General features: G+C 40.4%; 1 protein-coding gene across 4 annotated transcripts in view; it reads right to left on the bottom strand.

The window, feature by feature from the left end:
- Positions 1-22,076, bottom strand: part of GABRA3 (gamma-aminobutyric acid type A receptor subunit alpha3) — a 196,996-nt gene that overhangs the window by 21,757 nt on the left and 153,163 nt on the right. For all 4 annotated transcript variants that reach the window (XM_033135444.1, XM_033088249.1, XM_033087481.1 and 1 more), the window contains exons 7-8: positions 13,065-13,208; positions 363-515 (exon numbers count right to left, since the gene is read on the bottom strand). In XM_033135444.1, coding sequence (XP_032991335.1) covers positions 363-515; positions 13,065-13,208 — 297 coding nt within the window. The remainder of the gene's footprint in view (positions 1-362; positions 516-13,064; positions 13,209-22,076) is intronic.

Raw genomic sequence — 22,076 nt, 5'->3', positions numbered from 1 at the left:
CTTATCTGTTGTCCGCTTAGTTTCCCACCCTTCACCTTTTTTCTCCAGCTTTGCCCACTAATTTCCTCTCTTTACCACTGAAGGCTCCATCCCTCCTCAGCTCTTGGAGCAAACCTAATTGAGACAGGAAGCATCTCACACAAAACCTTACTACTCCCACACTCTTGTTATTCCCACTTCCTTGTTAAGGACTCAGTTGCTTGAAATACCAGGACCCAATGACTCAGTAAGTAATGCCGGGCTCAGGTGTTGCTCCCATTATCTCCACTAATGGTTCTCCTACCTTCCTCACACCTACTGTGACTCCCATCATAAGACTTTGCAAATGTCTCCCCCCTCATTCTCCACAAAACAACACTCACCAAAGACCGTGCGCGCAGGGACCGACTCTCTGTTGAGCCAGAAAGACACTTGTGACAGAATGACAGTCATAATACATGGCAAGTAGGTCTGGATCACAAAGTAGCCAATTTTTCGCTTGAGATGGAAGTGGGTTGTCATGACGACGTATTCTCCTGGAGAGAGAGTAAAATTAGGTAGTATATAGTCAAATAAACATTGTTTGATCCAGGTGGGCTCCAATTCAGTTCACAAAGCTCCTTAACTTTATATTCAGAACAAGACATCCCAGTACCGCCCAAGTTCATGTCACCAGATCTCATGAAATAGTGAGGGAGGGTGTGTGTGTGTGTGTGAAAATATATGCTACCAGTGTACCAATGCAACTTGCTCAGAGCAATTTTGATACCAAAAAGTCATTCAGAAAAATTAAGGTTCTCATTTAAATAAACTTCATAAGAAATAATGTCTTCTACAGCATTTGCTATGTAATTGGCACTCTTCTAGCACTGAATCATTCTTAAACTACTTAATCTTCACAACCCTATGAGGTAGGTACTACGTATTTTTTTTCCTCAGTTTATAGGTCAATAAATCGAGGCAAAGAGAGATTAAGCATCTTGCACAAGGTTACCCCACTAGTAAGTAGTGGAGCCAGAGTTCAAGGTCAGATGGGTTGGCTCCACAGTTTATGCTTTCTAACCACTATGCTCTGCTCTTTGAATTTATTGAATTATAACCAAAAGTTCACAGAGCAGAGGGTGTATTGGCCTACATCACTCCATGCCCAAAAAAGAGTGAACACTTACTGAGATCTTACTATGTGCCAAACAACTTTGAGTGTCTGGGGAATATTAATTTTACACCCACTCTCCCAACCACCCTGTAAGGTAAGTACTGATTATTACCCCTTGTTGTTAAATTCAATAGTTAATCATCAGTCATACTGGATTTGTTAGCAGCATTTTACACAGTTGAGTATGCCACCCTCTTCACCAGATCTCTAGGTCATGTTCCTTTTCTGGTTTCCCTCCTATGTTATCTCTCCGGTCTCCTTGTTGGTTCCTTTACACTTCTAAACACTTGAGGATATCAGGATTCATGCTGTCTCACTCACTGCTTTTGCATTCTCAGCCTGTGTCTTTAAATAATACCTTAAACTCTGATAATTGCCCAGTGTATATCTTCTGCCTGGCCTTCCTATTCGTTGTGAGTTGAATTGTGTCTCCTAGAAAGGTATGGTGAAGTCCTAACCCTGATATGTGACCTTCTTTAGAAATTGGGTTGTTGCAGATATAATTAGTTATGATGAGGTCATATGGGCGTGGGGTGGGCTGTAATCCACCATGACTGATGCTCTTATAAAGAGGGAGATACGTGATGACAGAGGCAGAGATTGGAGTGATCAATGCACAAGCCAGGGAATGCCAAAGATTGCCAGCAACCTTCAGAAATTAGGAGAAAGGGGCACAGACAGATTTTCCTTCAGAACTTCCAGAAGGAACTAAACCTGACAATTTGCTGGTTTCAGACTTCTAGCCTCCGGAACTTGGGGACAATAAATTTCTGTTGTCTTAAGCCACCCAGTTTGTGGTACTTTGATACAGCAGCCCTAGGGTTCCCTATACTTCTCTAGATCCATCTACTCAATTACCTATTAGACAGCACCACTTGGGGATTTAATAGGTACCTTGATTTAAGATGTCCAAGTCTTAGCTGTGACTCTCCCCATCTCCCAACCCCTCCAAACTGGCCCCTCCAACAGACTTTGTTTTCATCTTAGTAAATGGTAGCTCTCAGGAGCACAGGACAAAATCAAATTCTTCAAAAACTCAGCAGCATCACTGATTTCTCTCTCTCACTCTTTCCCTCTCTCGTGTATGCCTTCACACATGCATGCAAACAGATACCCAATAAATCAGCAAACCCTGACCTTTCTTCAAAATAGATCCATAATTTGACCACTTGTCACCACTTCTGCCACTACCACCCTGGTCTAAGCCACCTATATATAGTACTATAATAGCTTTCGAACTCGTCTTCTGTTCTTGCCTTCTTTAATGCATTCTTAACACAGTAGCCAAAATGGTCCTATTAAAATATAAGTCAGATTTGGTCTCTCTTTTGTTCAAGACCCTGCAATCATTTCCCATCTCTCAAAGAGTAAAAGCCAGATCCCCCAAATAAGTCCCCAAAGATCCATTCAATCTGAATGCTCTACTGCCTTTCTTGTCAGAGATTCTTATTTCTCACTTCTCTCCCTCCACCCACATTTAGTTTTGACAGGTCTCCCAAATGAGGCAATTTCCCACTTTCCTACTCCACCTTCTACCTAAGCCTAGGAAGAAGCACCATCTGGCCATCCAAACCTCAGTATACAATACGTATTGCGTGTGTATTCACTATCTAGCTTCTTTATGTGAACATTAAAAATATAAGTAGGTTTATTTTTAATTTACCAAAGAATTCTCATACAAAATTATGGAATGTGTTCTTCATTATTACTTTGGAGTTTCTCTCTCTTCTTTCTCTCTGCTTCTTTTTCGATCCTTTTATTTCTGTCTTTGTTCCCCACTGCCTCCTGCTCTCTCCTTCTTCCTCTCCACCTCTCTCCTGTCTGTGTCCATTTCTATTCCGTTTTCTCCCTGTTCTCTCTCTCTCTCTCTCTCTCTCTCTCTCTCTCTCTCTCTCTCTCTCTCTCTCTCTCTCTCTCACTCTCCCCACTGAAAAGGCATTGAGGATTTATTTTTAAGGACAGTTGGACTTTGATTAGCTTGGGCAACTCCCCCCTTCCCTATCTTAGGCTAACACCCCTAAATTCCTGTCTATTAAACTAAATCTGATCATGTGAAATGTTTATTATATATAAAATATATGGTAAATGTTATTCATAAATCAGTTATATTTTGTAGATACGAAAGGAAAAGCAAGTGGACTTTGCAAGAGCTTATCAAATTAGCCATTTGTTTTAACTAACTGAATATATTTTATTCAATCCTCTCCTTTCATTCCTTCTTTCCTTCACTTTCTGTCTTGCTGTCTCTCTTCCAAAGAAGCAAAGAGAGTGATTAAGATCAGCAAGATGGTGGAATAGGACGTCCCGGCTCTAGTACCCCATCACAAAAATATGGATTAGCAAGTATCCACAGATAAGAATGCCTTTGTGAAAACCCCACAACTGGTTAGTAAGGCTAAAGCACCCTCTTGGAGCACAAAACAAAGCCTCCCGCCCTCCCAGGCCAGCTCGGTGTGGTACCTAGAGAGTTCCTCTAGAACTGCGGTTTCTCCAGTGGGGAAAGGAGAGCCCACGGCAGATATCCAGCTTCCCCAGCATTCTGAGGCATTCCCCTGGAGGCCCACTTCTGTCTAGCCTCGTGGGGAACACTGGGGGAGCTGGCAGGGCTGAACCACTTCAGGTCAGGTAAGAACAAAGAAGAGAAGTGGAACTTACAGCCACCAGTGCGCAGATCTGTCGGTGGTACCAACTCCCTGCCAACAACTTCTTCTGATCAGACTCCAGCAGTCTAGTCTCGCCTGTGTAGAAACCCAACCTCTAAAAGCAGACTGCGGCTCCCCAAATAGATAAATAGAGGCGGGGACCCCGCCCAACAGCGGAACTCTGGCCAACAGCAGAACTCCAGCAGAGGCCTCGCCCAATGGGGGTGGGCCAATCAAAAGGGGCACACCCCCTGGAGTCCTGGCACCCCTCCCATGGCCAAAATGGCGACCTCTGGTGGTCAAAACCTGCCAGCCGCGCAGCCTAGGGTTGGTGGTGTATCTGCCCGCCAACCGGGCGATCCCTGGTAATCAGCACCCACTGCCCGCGTAGCCTGGGAGCAACAGCTCCTCTGTCCACTGGCAAGGTGATCCATAGGGGTCAAAAAATACCTGCCGCGGAGCCTGGGGGCGGCAGCTCCTCTGTCCATCGATAAGACAATCCCTACAGGTCAAAACCCGGGTTGCACAGCCTGGGGGCGGGACGTCTCCACTCCCACCCACAAGGCGATCCTTGGGGGTCAAAACCCGCTGCTGGCTATGCAGCCTATGGGCAGCAACACCCCTGTACAACCCACAAGGTGATCCCAGGGAACAAATCACGCTGGACACACATTTATGGGCGGAAGCTCTGCTGTCCGCAGACACGGCAAACCCTGGGAGTCAACCCTGCCTGCCGCGCAGCCTGGGTGTGGCAGCAATCCAGGTCCACGGCAACCCTGCCCACCAACACGGTGAGCCCTGAGAGTCAAAACCTGCTGGTCGCGCGGCCTACAATCAGCAAGGCTAACTGCCTGCCGCAGACACAGCAACCCCTGGGAGTCAAACCTGCCGACCGTGTAGCCTGGGGGTGGCGGTGACCCCCGTTCACAGAAACGGCAACCTCACTTGCTAATATAGGGACTCCTGGAAGTCAAAACTCGCGGCCGTGCCGCGTAGAAGCGGCAAAGCCGCCTGCCCGCACACAAAACGATCCTTGCAGAACAAAACGAGCGGGCGGTGCAGCTTGGGGACGGCAGCAATCCTGCCTGCCTACTCAGTAACCCCTGGGAGTCAAAATCCGTTGGCCCCAACAGCGTACGTAGCTGCGGCAAGGCCACCCGCCCACCGCGGACAAGGCAATTCCCCTGGGGAACAAAACATACCTGGACGCATGGCCTGGGGGCAGCTGCGCCCGGGCCTGCAAACAAGGCAAACTCGGGGCATCAAAACTAGCAGGCTGCGTAGTCTGGGGGGTTGGCGATGGGCCCCATCCTCCAATAAGTTGTCCCCTGGGGGTCAAAACTCGTGTGCCGTGCAGCCTGGGTGCGACCCACAACCTGGGGTGATCCCTGAGAGTCAAAATACTCTAGCCGTGGGGCCTGAGGGCGGCAGCAACGCCCTTCCACAGACACCGCAACCCTTGGAGGTCAAAACCCGCCGGCAGCAGCACCCCCCACCTACCAGTACAGCCCTTGGCCAGGCCGCTGAGCTGCTTGAGGACCGCCCCCCACCAAAAAAAAGTGGAGCATGCCAGAGGTAGCCAATGGTGCAAAGCAGCTGGTGTGGTGAGGGTACCCAACGGCTGAAAACAGCTAGTCCCCCATCCAACAGAGGACATACAAATGACATACAGGTACATGAAAAGGAGCTCAACATCACTAATCATCGGGATAATGCAAATCAAACCACAATGAGGTATCACCTCACACCCCCTAGTGGCCCAGTGGAGCATGGCCCGTTGAATCTTAAAGAAACAGAAAATCTGAACACATCAATATCGTGTAACGAGATATTGTAATCAGTAATTAACACATACTTGATTAAAGACTTAAATGTAAGATCTAAAACCATAAAATTCTCAGAAGAAAATGTAGGAAAATATCTCCTTGACGTTGGTATTGACAATGAACTTTTAGAGATGACACAAAAAGCATAAGCAACAAGGTCAAAATAACAAGTGGGATTACATCAAATTATAAACCTTCTACATAGCAAAGGAAATAATCCAAAAAATGCAACGGCAACCTGCAGAATGGGAGAAAATATTTGCAAACCATATATCTGATAAGAGATTATTGAAAAAAAAATAAGAACATCTACAAGTCAATAGCCAAAGAAAAAATTTTTTTTAATTAAAAGATGGGCCAACGACCTGAAAAGACATTTTCCCAAAGAAGACATACAAATGGCCAGTAGGTCCATGAAAAGGTGCTCAATATCCCCTATCATCAGAGAAATGCAAATCAAAACCACAATGAGATATTACCTCACACCTCTTAGAATGGCAATCTCAAAAAGACGAGATAACAAGACAAGAATAAAGGAAACCCTTGTGCACTGTTGGTGGGAATGTAAATTGGTGGGGCCATTATGGAAAATAATATGAAGGTTCCTCAAAAAATTAAAACTAGAACTACTACCGTAGGGTCCAGCAATCCCTCTTCCAGGTGTATGTGCAAAGGAAATGAAATCAGCATCTAGAAGACATATCTGCATCCCCATATTCATTGCAGCATTATTCACAATAATCAAGACATGGAAACAACCTAAGTGTCTATCAACAGATGAATAAAGACACTGTGAATACACACACACATACCTACAATGGAGTATTATTCAGACATAAAAAATAAGAACATCCTGCCAGTTTTGATAACATGGATGAAACTGGACATTATGCTAAGCGAAATAAGCCAGACAGAGAAAGACAAATAGTGCATGGTATCCTTTGTATGTGGGATCTAAAAAAGTTGTACTCATACAAAAAGTAGAATGGTGGTCTCCAGGGCCAAGGAGTAGGAGAGATGGGGAGATGTTGATTAAAGAGTATAAACTGTCAGTGATAAGATGAATAAATTCTAGGGTTCTAATGTACAGTTAATGATGACTATAGTTAATAATACTGTATTATATACTCGACATTTTCTGAGAGTAGATGTTTAGTATTCTCATCACACATGCACACAAAAGATAACTGTGAGGTGGTGGATATGTTAGTTAACCAGATTGTTGTAATCATTTCATAATGTATACATATACCACCACATTGTGTATCTTAAATAAGTACAATTTTATTTTTCACTTATACCTTCATAAATATGGGGGAGGGGAAGCGGAGGCAAAAAGAATTCTCCTTAGAACTGAAGCCTTTTGCTCAGTTGGGAAGATTTCCCATTTCTGCCCTCGAACTGCAGACTACCTGAGTCAAAGGGACAATATAAAGCCACTTTAAGCCCCTTTAACACATTCACAGGTATTCACAGTCTAGATATTTTCTGCGGGTGAAATTTATAAGTGGACATTTAGAAAGCTTTAGCAAATTAATTCATTATGTCAATTAACTGAATAGGTTCTGTTAAATACGACTCTGATTACTTTGTATCTCTTTATATCCTCTTCTCCACCAAATTGGAACTGAAGCTTTCATCAGATTAGAGATTTTTTTCCAAGTTCCCCATCCTATTTCTACCCTTTTGTCTCAGCTTATTAAGTACCATCTGTGTTGTGTGTGAAAAACAGTACAATAAATGTCTAACCACTATGCTGTACACCTGAAACCAATATAAAATAATACTGAATATCAACTGTAAAACTGAAAAAAAATAATTAAAAACATACAATATCAAGGGTACAATATAAAACGGATAATGCTTATGTATTCACAAATTAGTTATTACCTATGGATCAGAAGTGCAGAACACTTTAGCAAATTAATTCTTTATATAACTGCACATATTTTCATAAAGATCCTTACCAACAACGCCTCTTCTTGCCTCTGTCGCTACCTTTCTCTGTGTGTCTTATTATGAAGGACAATCCATTAAGTGATTTGGGGAATTTCCCCCTGCCTTTGCACTCCATCATATTAAACTCCATCTGTGTTAAGTGTGAAATATTTGAAAATACAATATAAAATACATTCATAATTTAGCCAGTTTCTAAGGTTGTGAAGACACAAGAGGATTGTTTTAAGAGCTTGGCAAATTAACTTATTATACTGAGTGGATGTATTTGCTTAAATTAATGTTTGGTATTTTTCCAACTATGTTCCTTGAACTTTATCTTGCTTCCTGTATTCTTTTAATCTTCATCTCTCTGACTTCTCTTTAGGTCTCTTTCCCTCTCTCTCTCATTTCCTGCTTTGCCTTTACTTACCTATGCTACATGTCTAAATAAATAATATATACAATGACAGTAATAAGACTTATTCTAACAAATGGTCAATTTTCTAGGAAGATGGAAAAATAAGATTATATATCCAACTGCTCTTCTTAGAAAATTAATGCAATAATTTTCCAAATGAGGGAAAATGAAATCAGTGCTGAAATAGGGAATGATGTGAACAACTAGTCAGAGATTTTGAGGAATTTCATTCATTTATTGAACACACGTTTGAATCTGGAGCAAAGAACAGGAGCCCTCTGCTTAGAATTACTTCATACTGAGGACTGGCAGCATTCAGAGAGAAAGCCACTCATATAAAACAGAACTTCCACGGACTGCTGGTCTTCCCCTGGCCCAGCTTCCCATTAATATGCTGGACCCCCCAGAGAGTAGCATATTCAGAATTCAGAAAGTAATATCCATAATTTGTAGTGACATAAAACAATATACATATACCAGGGGTGCCAAAAAATGTATGCAAGTGGACACTTTGGTCAGCGTTGCTCAAGCAGTAGTTCGCTGTAATCAGAAGTGTTTGGACGCTGCTGGTAACCACTTTGAGCACCTCTTGTAATTGCAGAAGTCAATCTTTTGTGTTCATCTTTTGTTATTGGTGTATATTGAGTATTACAATTTTAATACAGTTTTCCTTTCTTAAAATATGTATACATTTTTTGGCACCCTCTGTACTCGTATGTGATGTAATAATATTTATATGGTTCCCAAACCAAAAGGTATCGAAGGATGTACAGCAAAAAGTCTCGCTCCCATAGCTGCCCTGAACCAGCCGTCTCATTTCTCCTTCCTTTAAGTAACTACAATTAACAGCTTCTTGTGTATTTCTAGAAATATTATCCTATACAAACACATATTCCTCTGCTGTTCAGTGTTCTGTGCTTTGCTTTTTTCACTAAACGATATATCCTGCAGATATTTCCATTGAATAATAGCACATAGAGAACTTTCTCATTCCTTCTTACAGCTGCATAGTATTGAATTGTACGAATGAATTTTAATATATCAAATCACCTTTTTACTGATGTACATTGTGTCATGTTTTCAAAACTAATTTGAGATGTAATCTAATTACATCTGCAATGACCCTATTTCCAAATAAGGTCACATTCTGAGGTACCGGGGGTTAGGACTTCAACATATCTTTTGGAGGGGACATAATTCAACCCGTAACATCTGCACTGCTAAGAGTGCAGGGAAAGTGACATGCTCATACACTGATAATGGGAGCATGAATTGTTTAACCTTTTACAATGGCAATTTGTCAATATGTATTAAAAATTTTTTTTAATGTGTCTACTTTCTGAAATAGCAATCCTGATATTTTGCCTCTATCCTAGGCAGATAATTACACAGGAACAAAATGCTATACAGAAAAAAGGTCTATACAGTGTTGATTATAGCATTAAAACACAAAATAGTAGATAATAGGTTAATGGATTATGATCTACATATATGAGGCCATTAAAATGAAGATATTATTTTACTGAGTTTCACAATAAAATGCTACACTTCCCAGTGATAACAACACATCCCATCATCGTCAAGAATGCTGTGGCCTTGGAGGAGGGTTTTTAAATTTTATTTTTAAACTTAAAGTAACTTAAAAAAGGTAATAATTAATGTATGTGCACTCCAGTTGTTAAAATATTACTATCTGTAACTAACTAACAAGAAACAACAAGTGTTTTAAAAGGAACCCTGGTGCACTGTTGGTGGGAATATAAATTGGTGCAGCCACTATGGAAAACAGTATGGAGGTTCCTCAAAAAATTAAAAATAGAACTACCTTATGACCCAGCAATTCCACTTCTGGGTATTTATCCAAAGAAAACAAAAACACTAACTTGAAAAGTTACATGCACCCCTATGTTCACTGCAGCATTATTTACAAGAGCCAAGATATGGAAGCAACCCAAGTGCCCATCAATGGACGACTGGATAAAGAAAGTGTTGGTACATATATACAATGGAATAGTACTCGGCCATCAAAAAAGGATGAAATCTTACCCTTTGTGACAACATGGGTAGACCTTGAGGGCATTATGCTAAGTGAAATAAGTGAGACAGAGAAAGACAAATATTGTATAATCTCACTTATATGTAGAATCTAAAACAAAACAAAACACAATAAAAAAAATACAAGCTCAAAGGTACAGAGAACAGGTTGGTGGTTACCAGAGACGGGTGGAGGGAGGTGTGGTAGGTGAAATGGGTGAAGGAGGTCAAAAGGTATAAACTTCCAATTATAAATTAAATAGGTCCTGGGATGTGATGTACAGTATGGTGACTATAGTTAACAATACTGTATTGCTTATTTGAAAGCTGCTAAGAGAGTAAATCGTAAAAGTCTCATCATAAGGAAAAAACAGTTTGTAAGTATGTGTGGTGATGGATATTAACTAGACTATTGTGGTCATCATTTGGCAAATGATCATTTTGCAAATATCAAATCATTATGTGGTACCCCTGAAACTAATAAAAGGTAATATGCCAATTATATCTCAATTTAAAATATTACTAACTTGTTTGTACATTCTATTTGGATGCTATACATTGACTGATAAGAAAACATGCTTATAAAATTAAATAAAAAACAGCTTTTAAAACTATCAATAAATAGTATGTCCCCTTTTATGTCAAAAAAATGTAAAAGGAACGTTCTTAAAGGTTATATATATATATATATATATATATATATATATATACTAAAATGTACAATAATCATTTTGTACCAAAATCTTCTAAGATTTTTCTAGATGGTGTAATTAAAGAATACTTTAATTTCAATACTTTGCTTCTCTGTATTTCTAATTTTCCTATCATGAACGTGTATTGTCTGTGTGCTGAAGACTAAACAAACAGTGGTTTAAGCGAATGAAATGGGAGTTGGGGCTGCCTGGACAGCTAAAGGTGGGTCTCCAAAGTTCTACAGGTGAGCAGTGCCGAGGAGGGATGCACATGAGGAGAGTGAACGGAGGCAGTGACCCTGGGAATTCTCTCTCTGGCTGGGTGGACATCCCAGGGGCGAGGGGGACGACGCCCTGGGCCTGTAGGGCCCGATGTGTGCCGAGCTGCCAGGTGCCTTGCTGTGGGCACACGAGGCCTCCTCCAGGAGCCTCCCTCCTCTTTGCCTACGAGCTCAGGCAGGGAGGGAGAGCAGGTGGTGCACTGAGGGTCTGATCTCAGAGCAGGAGGTCGCAGCAGCAGCAGCTGCCAGCAGCACAAAGCCGAGGCACCCCAGGGAGCAGGAGGCCGGCTTCCCTCACAAATGTAAGAAGCTCAGTAGGACAGAATGAATGCACTTTGCAGGTGCTGAAGACGCTCCCCACCCCAAGGCCTCCCCCACCTCCCATTCCCGGACCCAGGCTGTGGAGCGCTGTTCCCAGGGAGAAGGAGGCCATGGAAGGGGGTGCTCTGAGCATGGGTGTTGGCAGCGATGGTGCCAGAAGACCCGAGTACAAGGATGGGTACCTCGGCCCTGCCCTTCCATGGGGCCCCGGGCCGTGGATTGCGAGCTCGCTGACAAGGCAGGGGCCCAGTCCAGGGGCCAGGACATGCAAGCCTGGCATAGGTCTGCAACTGGCTGGCAGTACCTGTATTGTCATCCCCGCTTCGCCATGAGCAAAGGAGCCTGGGGAGATGGGGCGACTGGCCCCACTTCCCACTTCCCACTTCCCGAGGGCGGAGGGCACAGCCGGAATCTCAGCTGCAGCCCCACAGTAGCCCTGCTGACCCCATGCTCCACGGCTAGGAGTGCTCCTCGCAGCAAAGTGCCGGGGTGCAGGTGGTCCAGGCACACGCCCTCCTCCACTGGCACCTGTACACGTCCTCCAAAGCCAGGGACTTGGCCTCAGCAGCTGACTGCTGGAGGGAGGGGACTCAAGGACTCCAGCTGGCCACCCACTCAGTGTCTGCCTGGGTGCTCAGCCTGGTCCAGCCACTACTGACTCCAAGCATCGGACCCCAGAATCCCCTCCGAGGAGGGCGGCCCACACCCCTGCGGCCCCCAGATTTTCTATCTCCTTCAGCTTTTCCACCAGGTCATGCTCTCCTGTACCTCTGGCCTCTTGACACCTTGGTATTGCCTTTCTCAAGAATAGCCTTTCCTCAAACCAAATTCCAAAGCTCTAGATCCTATTGTCCTTTAAATCCTTTTCAAATGCAGATTTTTTTAAGGTACTCCTTGATCCCGGTCCAGGGGTGGAAGGAGACTACAGGGGTGCAGACAAGATGACATGCTATAGAATATCACAGGGAGAGGGAACAGCAGTGGCCAGGTCATGAAATAAAAGGACAAGAGTACCCCACTTCATTTATAATTGTGGATTCAGAGATCTTTCAGGGTGACAAGTGTTGAAAGCTCCCATCCTTTCACAGCAAAAAATATTATAAGATAAGTGGGCTCCAAGATCTACTCCATTTTACTAAATGCCCTGAGGTTAGTTGGGGATGAGGAGGCCTCCTGCAACCTGAGAGTTTCTAAATAGACAGGACTTAAGTCTACAGAACAAGTTTCTATGTTTTCTTTGTCAATATCCAAGGATTAGCCATTGAGAGGAGTTGGCAAGGTTTGCCTCACAGACGTGTTTCTGAGATGGCTGATTCACTTAAGGAAACAATTTCCTGGCTCTCCTGGCTGTGTATCTGGCCTCTCTTGGGATTATTGCCACCTCAGTATTGGCACAGTTAAGCCAATGTCTTCGTGAAACCTTTAGGATCAAAGTTCAGCTCTCCCACCATCATGGCTTCCCTCTGCCCTCTCTTCTGCTAGAATCCAGTCCTCATTCCCTTGATCTAAACCCACTCCCCAAGAGACAGCAGGGCATGGTGGTTAACAGCATGGGCTTATAGGAGCCAATCTGCCTGGGTTCAGATCTTGGCTCTGACATTGTATAACTGTGATCTGGGGCACATTACTGAATATGTCTATGCCTCAGTTTCCTTCTGATAATAGTTCCTACATCACAAGATTATTTTGAGGATTCCACAGGTTATTATAAGCATTTAGAACAGTGACTGGTATGTGGTACAGGTTACATAAAATGCTTGTTAAATTAAATAAATACCTGTACTAGAGCGGATTATCTCTGTCCCAACAACGTGGCCCAGCAGGTCATATTGATTCAGGCGAGAGCCATCCTGTGCCACTTCCACAGATTTGTTCTTCCCAAGAGTCCAAGAATAAACCACTTCGGCTGTTGTATAGGCATCTAAAGCAGAAAAGTGTCAAGAAGAAGAAGTAAAAAGGAAAGAAAATTGATTATCTTTTACACTAAACTTGATAAGACTGAAATACAACTTCCGTCCCAAAAGATTTCTTGGTATGTGTTCCCTCTTCAATTGAAGTACAATTAGCCATTCATATAATAAGCAATCACTGTATAACTACTACAGTTTATGCTGGGTACACAGAAATGAACCCAAAGTGGTCTCTTCCTTCAATGACTCAGTCTTTTGAACTGCCAACAAATTGTTAAAAACTGTCCTTCTCTTGCAGGGTAGAGAGTAGGAGGAATGGCTAAAATATCTAATGCAGTTGTCACAAATTCAAATGCTTCAGGAGCTACAGGGATATCTTAAATGAGTAAGGCAGGCTAGTTTGTAAGAAAAATTAACTACCAGAAATGTAACAAATTTTTTAAAAAATTAATTATAGGGTGACCATATGAGATAACGTTTAAAAAATCATACTAGGGATATTAAATTTAAAAAACAAAAAATTCCAAATTGAAATAGCAATAATTAATGATTATAATTTTCTTTTGAAAGTTATTACCACTTTGATTTGCAAACCAGTAAACTGCCACCTTTTTTTCTGCACTGGACTGTTAATATCAGATCTTGTATTTAGAATTCCAGTGTGGAGTATAGAATTTAGTACAGATTAGTTTTAACGGGGGGTGGGTAAGGGGAATGGTGAGGTAATGAGGGATGAGTTTATTTAGTTTTAGTCAGTATCTTAAAGGAAGAGACTTGCTTTCTTTCCAGACACGGATTGACTCTTTGCACAGTGGGTTTTTGTTTTTTTTTTTTAAAGATTTTATTGGGGAAGGGGAACAGGACTTTATTGGGGAACAGTGTGTACTTCCAGGACTTTTTTCCAAGTTAAGTTGTTGTCCTTTCAATCTTAGTTGTGGAAGGTGCTATTCAAGTTGCTGTCCTTTCAGTTTTCATTGTGGAGGGCGCAGCTCAGCTCCAGGTCCAGTTGCCGTTGCTAGTTGCTGGTTGCAGGGGGCACAGCCCACCATCCCTTTTAGGAGTCAAAACCGGCAACCTTGTGGTTGAGAGCCCACTGGCCCATGTGGGAATCGAACCGGCAGCCTTCGGAGTTAGGAGCATGGAGCTCTAACCGCCTGAGCCACCGGGCCGCCCCCTGCACAGTGGGTTTTTGATTTGGGGTAAGCATCTTGCCCTAACTCAGGCACATAGGCTCATAAAGGGAAGCTGACTGCCATACTATTCACCCATTTCATTCAAGTTTTGAGCTGTCTGTTGTTCAAGTCAGTGGAGGGTCTCCAACTCATGTGGCAGCTGCTATGTTTATAATACGTTCTATTTAAACCTTTTACCACAAAGCAAATAATTCCTAGTGAATTTACCAATCAACAAACATAAACTCTCCCTACAAAACCTTGTAGCGTTGGATATACATTTCATAACAGTATGCCATTAACACTTACATGTACTAATTGTGATCTGTTTATATAACATTTCTTAGGACTTTAAAAAGATATGTAACCAAGTAGACCATTTCCTGATTTGCTTATCATGGGCAACACGCCAAAAAGTTCTTCATTCACATCAAAATTCTCACTGAAATCATGAAAAAATATACATAACTCTATGGTTTTTTTTTTTTACATATCTGTGACCTCATAAGCTACAATAGAAAATACCACAAGAAATCTAACTTTTCCATATAATATGTCCTGATCAGTCTCAGTCATTTCTTTAGCACACTAACAAAAATACTTCTAGTTCAACATATAATTTCTGCTGCGATTAATAGACATTTTTATGAATTTTGCATCTATAAAATATTTTGATACCTGGGAACTTTTGTTGTTTTATGCATAGTTGCATTTCCGAGCAGCAACACTTAGTGTATGTATTCAAACACAAAACCTGTTGAACTTTCGGGTCCAATAAACAAACAATAAACACACAATAAAGAAATCAGTCTGGAATTTTATGGGACATTTCCCAAATTTCAAATCTTGGCAAATAATTTTGAAAGTTATAAACACTGCATATGTTAAGCAAATCACATCTGCAAACCACCAATTTGCATGCAACCTTTGGTCTGGAGACTATAGATGCTGTGGTCTTTTATGTGATTCAGCATCCTCTACAGTCTAGGGCTGCCAACTGGAGTTGCAGATCTTTACACTACTATTACCAAGAAGAAAGGGATATCTCCTCAGGACTCTTCTCACACCCTTACCCCAAATTTATTCTAAGACTATTAAGTGAGGAGTATAACAGGCTATTAGTGAAATGTGATTTCACGAGGCCCTCGTCTTCTCATTTTCCCCAGTGCCTTCCATCTTTAGTATACATGCTTAGGGTTCCACGACTTCAGAGAATTACTTGTATGTCTTCTTATATTTGCTGTGTAGGTGGTTGTAACTCCCTGTATTTAAAGGACAATGCAATATTCTGCCCAATATACCCAAGAGTTTGGCAATGTAAAAACTACAACAGGTCTGTCCAGGAAAAGGGTAATGAATGGAACATATTTTCCACCCCTAAGAAAGAAAAGGAATTTCTTGTTGGATGTCTTAACTTAAGCTGAGTACCTTGAACAGACAATATTGAATATTAGCCCCCGAAATGCTAACATGTTCTAGTACAGATGTGACAATAAATCGTGCAGTTACCTGTACCTTAGAAATTTCACTGGGCCTAGAGTGGCAACTTGCTTTATGCAAAAGGTAATGGTTTCATCTCTTTGCAAATAATATATGGGAACAAAGGGATTTATGGAGGAAAAAATATTCTTTTCTCATATGATGGAGGCCAAAGTAGGAAAGGCATGAACTAATAAAGGAAGAGAAAGAAGAGGGAGAAACATTTTTTTTTAAATGACAACTACTTGATTGTCTGCTCGTACACAAAGGTTAATAAGGCTCAGTAACTACCATCAGGGTGCCCACAATCTATTGGGGGAGACAATGAGCATACAATAGTCATAGTATAAGCCTGAACATGAAAAGTATGCACACGAGTGGAACAAAAACAAGTGTTAAGTGAAACCAGAGGAGGGCGCTATGGCTTCAGCTCAGATTGGAGTGTTAGAGAAAGATTCAAAAAGTGGGTGATACTTAGAAGATGAGGCCGCCTTTTGTAGGTGAAAGGACATTCCTAGCAAAAAACAACACAGCAAAGGCAAAAAAGCTGAGATAATATTATAACATATCCTAATTGCCCACACTAAGAAGTAAGGGTTTGAGTCCATAAGTTGTTGTGGACCTGCCTGAAGTAGAGAGGTGACATGGCCAGATAACGGGCTGTGGAAGGATCACTCCAGCTGCAATATGGATGGCTGATTAGAAAAAGTGTAACTGAAACCAAGACAACAGTTAAAAGGCCATCACAATATTTGGAGTGAGTGACCCTTAGGGCATAAGATATAGGCTGAACTGAGTGGGACAATGAGGATATTTCAGAGGTAGAACAGATTATTCATGACGGTTAAGGAAAGAAGGAAGTTTAAGGATTCTAGATGCCCCTGAGACTGTAGCTTTTGCAAGTCCGTGGATAATGATGGAATTCATTCACTCTTGGGGAACAGAACTCTTTCCCTTCAGGCCTTCTCTTTCTTCTCTCCTTCTTCCCTGCCCCTTTGGTTCCTTTAACCCTCAGCTTCCCTCCCATAGAGTCCTGCCTCTTTTCAGTTCCAACCGTTCCATTACTATGGAGGAGATGAGGGAGAGTGGTGTGGGGGTGGGCACTGCAGAAAGGATATCTATCAGACCACGAGAACGACTGTACTCCCAGAATGGCCCCCTCAATGTATGTCCTATGGGCTCTGATGGCTCAAGCATCTCCTTGCCTTTAGTTGCTTCGCCAAATACCTCCTTCTGTTACTTGAGCCTTGGTAAGTGTTAGGGCTTAGGGAAATAGGAAGGAAGAAACAATCCTGCCACAATAGCTCCAATGAGAAAACTTGCCCTTTGAACTCATATTGTCAGAGATTGCATGCTTGACTCAGTCAGTCACTCATTTAACACATATTAAGAACTTAGATTCAATAGTGGCCATAAAACACTTGAGGTCACATCCCTTCACCGAGCTTATAGTCTAGTTTGGAAAGACAGAAAATAAACAAGAAAATATCAGATAAAACAGAGTTTATGAGGTAGGGAGGGGTTTCATTAAGTTCAGTGATCAGAAAAGACCTTTTTGAGGGGGTAGCTTTTAAGCTGAAACATGTAAAAGGAAAAAAGCCCCAGAGATTGATATAGAATATTTCAGGTCAAAAAAACAGCAAGTGCAAAGGTTCCTAAGTGAGAAAGGTCCTACAGTGTTCTGGAAACTGGCAGAAGGCCAATGTAAATGGGAGAGAGAGCTGAGATGAGGTTAAAGAGGTAAGTAACAAGAATACAGGATCTAAACCAAGAAAGGGAACACAAAAGAAGCTTTTAAAGAAAAAATAATCAGTTTAGTTTGGGCATATTCAGTACAAATACAAGGGTTTGGTGAACCTAAAAACTACAGCCTAAGGCTGGCATACATATGAAATCAAATGGAAACAGACACTGTATAGGTTTATAATTAATATAAACACTTATAATTCTTAGAACTTGAAATTATCCAAAGTGACAGGGAGATGTTATAGGGACCAGTTATGGGCAAATCAGGACAAATTTTTGTATTTCTAGCATGGGGTGTATATATTTTTGCATCTATTAAGATGATTGTGTGCTTTTTGTCCTTTATTCTATTAATATGGTATATTACATTGACTGATTTTTAGATGTTAAGCCAAGTTTACATTCCTGGGATAAATGCCACTTAAAGATAGTATGCAATCCATTTATAAGTTACTTGATTCAGTTTGCTAGTATTTTGTTGAAGAGTTTTGTGTCTGTATTCATAAGGAATATTTGTCTGTGGTTCTTTTTCTGTGATCTTTGGTGTTGGTGTCAGTGTAATACTGACCTTGTAACGATGACACTGTATCTTCTATTTTGAGATTTAAACTTCTAGTATAATTCGATTTTACAGTGTAGTTTAGCTTGGGAACTTTTGAAAGTTTTTCTTTGCCTCCCTTTCCTCCCCCAAGCCTTAAGGACTCTGTTTACTATACAATTAGTATGCAAACCAGTGTCAATGGTTCTGTGTACTCCAGACCGTATGCATACCAGGCTCAATGGCCCTGTTTCCTCAAGGAAACCTCCAGGCCACTGACTGGCAAAGAAGTTTTTACATCTGCATAAGATCCACTCCAGTCCCTGAAAGAAAACAGTCTTTGGGCAGGGCCTTTTTCCAGGAATTGCCTAACTTCCCCTTTCCTTTCTTCTGCTTCTAAAACCTTTTAGCCGTGCTAGGTGGCAGGTGGGGGTGTGGGGGTATGGGGTGGCTTTTCGACCTGGGGCCGCCATCCTCTCAGAGTGCCAGCTTTCTGAATAAACCTGCTTTTCTATTATTATTATTATTATTATTATTATTATTATTATTATTATTATTTTATATATTTTTAAAACCTGCTTTTCTTTCCACCAACCTCCTCTCAAGTTTTGGCTTCCATGTGGCGAGCAACTGGACCTTTAGCACGGTAACAACCTGATCGAATGAGTTAAGAAATGCCATCTCTTCTGTATTTTGTAAGACTTTGTGGAGACTTAGTAATAATTCTTTAAATGTCTAATAGGATTCAATGGTGAAGTCACCTGGGCCTGGGCTTTTCTTCGTGGGGAGTTATTAAATTACTAATTTGATCTCTTTGCTTGTTATAGGTCTAATACAAATTTTATTTCTTCCTCAGTCAATTTCAGTAATTTGTGTTTTTCTAGGAAATTTTCCATTCTATCTTGACTATCTAATTTGTTAGCATACAGTTGCTCACAGTATTTCTGTATAATCCTGTTTATTTCTGTAAGGTCAGTAGTGATGTGCCCTCTTTCATGAGTTTAATAATTTGATTTTTCTCTTTTTTTAAAAACTTGGTCTGTCTAGCTAAAGGTTTATCAGTTTTACTGACGTTTTCAAAGAACGAACTTTTAGATTCTTTAATTTTCCTTAGTGGTTTTCTATTCTCTATTTCATTTAATTTCAAATATTTATTATTTTCTTACTGTTCTGGGTTTAGTTTGCTCTTTTTCTAGTTGCTTAAGGTGGAAGGTCAGGCTATTGATTTTAGGTCTTTCTTTTAATATATACTTTATAAATTTCCCTCTGAACACTGCTTTAAGCTGATATATTCCATAAATTTTGGTATGTTGTACATTATTTTCATTCATTTCAAAATATTTTCTACTTTCTCTTGTGATTTCTTCTTTGATCCATTGTTTACTTTCCGTGTTTCCCTGAAAATAAGACCTAGCCAGACAATCAGCTCTAATGCGTCTTCTGGAGAAAAAATTAATATAAGACCCGGTATCATTATATTATATTATGTTATGTTATGTTACGTTACGTTACATTATATTATGTTATACCTGGTCTTATAGTAAAATAAGACCGGGTCCTATATTAACTTTTGCTCCAAAAGACGCATTAGAACCGATTGTCTGACTAGGTCTTATTTTCGGGGAAACATGGTAGGAGTATGTTGTTTAATTTTAATGTGTTTGTGAATTTCCCCAATTCCCTGTTAATTGTTTTCTAATTTCATTCAGTTGAGGTCAGATAACACACTGTACGGCATCAATAATTTCAAACTTACTGAGTCTTGTTTCACAGTCTATCGCAGAAAAATGTTTCATGTGCACTTGAGAATAATGTGTATTCTGATGTCACTTGGTAGAGTGCACCATAAATATCTCTTGGATCTAGTTGGTTTATAGTGTTCACATCTTCCATTTCTATGTTGATATTCTGTCTAGCTGTTTTATTGAAAGCTGCAGTATTGAAATCTTCAGTTATTATTGTTGAACTATTTCTCCTTTCAATTCTGTCAGTTTTGCTTCATGTATTTTGGGATTCTGTGGCTAGGTGCATGTACATCTTTATAATTGCTACATCTTCCTGATGGATTGACCCTTTTATCATTACAAAATCTTCAAGGCTTCTACAGAGTGGGGGAGAAAAGGATGAAAACAGACTTCCTGGTTTTGCTAGAAATCATGTTGTTGTTTTTCTTACCTTTTAAAATTATTATTTATTTTATTTTTAAATTAATTTTTTCTGTTACAATTGACATTCAATATTATTTTATATTAGTTTCAGATTGTTGTGAGCCTTTGGTTGGAGTTTAGGGAAAGTCTATTCTGACAGTTGATGGAGGAGTGGATTTTCAGAAGTCCTTATTCCACCATTCCAGAATTGCTCCCTCATTAGAGATTTTTTTAAGGGTAATTTTAACTGCCCACTTCAAAATTTAAGAATTTAAATCACTCTCTCCTTCTTGATGCACTTTGTCTTCCAGAACAACATGTTCCCTTAAGTTTCCTAATGCTTCAACTGTCCTCTCCTTCAATACATGGAGTTATTCTCTTCTCTGTAGCCTCTAGTTAAAGTGATTCAGGAAATAGTCCTTAATACTCTTATCTACATACAGCATTTCCTTAGTGGTCTCCAGCCTTACGGCTTTAAATACCATCTATACAGATGACACCTAAATTAAGTCTCCAGTCCAGATATCTTTTCCATACACCAGACTTATATCCCATATAATCAGCATCCAGAAGCACTATTTGTGTCCCTTTTCAAGTACAACCCCCACCAAGGGTAACTAGTATTCTGACTGTGGTTTCCATGTGGAAATTCCTTCCTGGAATTTACTGGGAAATTTATGTATTTTTCTGAATATCAAATACTGAGAAAAATAGTTGAGAAGTTAGCAAAATGGAAAAAGTACTATAATTTTTCCTGTAAGAATTAAAACTTTACAATAGAAAGAGACACGACTGATTTGAAAGACAAAAGCAAAAGCAGAAAATGATGGCACATTGAGTCAAAACGTTTTAAATTTCCAACTATCAGTACAGGAGTACACATTGATCTGCTCAGTTGATTTTGCTTATTGTAAGTGTATGTTTGTGGCCCTGTATGTTGCTAATCGTGAGCCATTCTTGCAAATTACATATTAATAAGTCTATATGCGTAGTATACAATATACAAACCCTGTGAGTGTTTTTTCAGGAAATAACAAGTTTGAGAAGCAAAATAAACCCTCAAATTGGCAATTTTGATTTTTGATTCAGTGTAGTGCTGTTTACCTTGTTGCGAGATCAAACATTGTTATTCAAATACTATCCAATAAGATTTACTGGAGTTTTGAGTATCTTCTATACACTACTGGTCTTTGCTGTACTTCTAAACTTATTATCTCTTGTTTATTAAAAAAAGTTGGATATCCATAATAATGAGTAAAGCGCATGAAGAAGGTTCGGGTGTTATATAAATAACATTTAATTTATAAAATTCCTGGGAATTCCAACTCTTATTCCTGAATCCTATGTTTTAATATGTCAGGAATTTGGAAATACTATAAATAGCAATTATAGACAAAATATTAAAGACCTCTAACACCACAGATTAGTTTTGCCTGATGTGTATTATAAGTGGAATCATGCACTATATATACTTATACGCGTACCAGTATGCCTGGCTTTTGTTCAGTATTAAATCTGTGACCTCATTCATGTTGATAAGTGTAATATTCTTAATTGTCATTGTATAGCATTCCATTTTGTGACATGTCAAAGATTTTTAATTCATTCGGATGGACATTAGGGTAGTTTCCAGTTTGGGTCTGTCTACTAAAATTAGCTCTGCTACAAGTACTCATTATATGCCTTTTGGTAGACATAAATACTGATTTATGTCAGAAATGTACTCAGGACTAGAGATGCTAGGTTATATGATATGTGTACGTTTAGCACTGGTAATTACCACCAAACAATTTCCCC

This window comes from Rhinolophus ferrumequinum, chromosome X, assembly GCF_004115265.2.
Source record: "Rhinolophus ferrumequinum isolate MPI-CBG mRhiFer1 chromosome X, mRhiFer1_v1.p, whole genome shotgun sequence".
In the NCBI taxonomy this organism is placed as follows: Eukaryota; Metazoa; Chordata; class Mammalia; order Chiroptera; family Rhinolophidae; genus Rhinolophus; species Rhinolophus ferrumequinum.
This window is presented reverse-complemented; position numbering and strand designations above follow the sequence as displayed.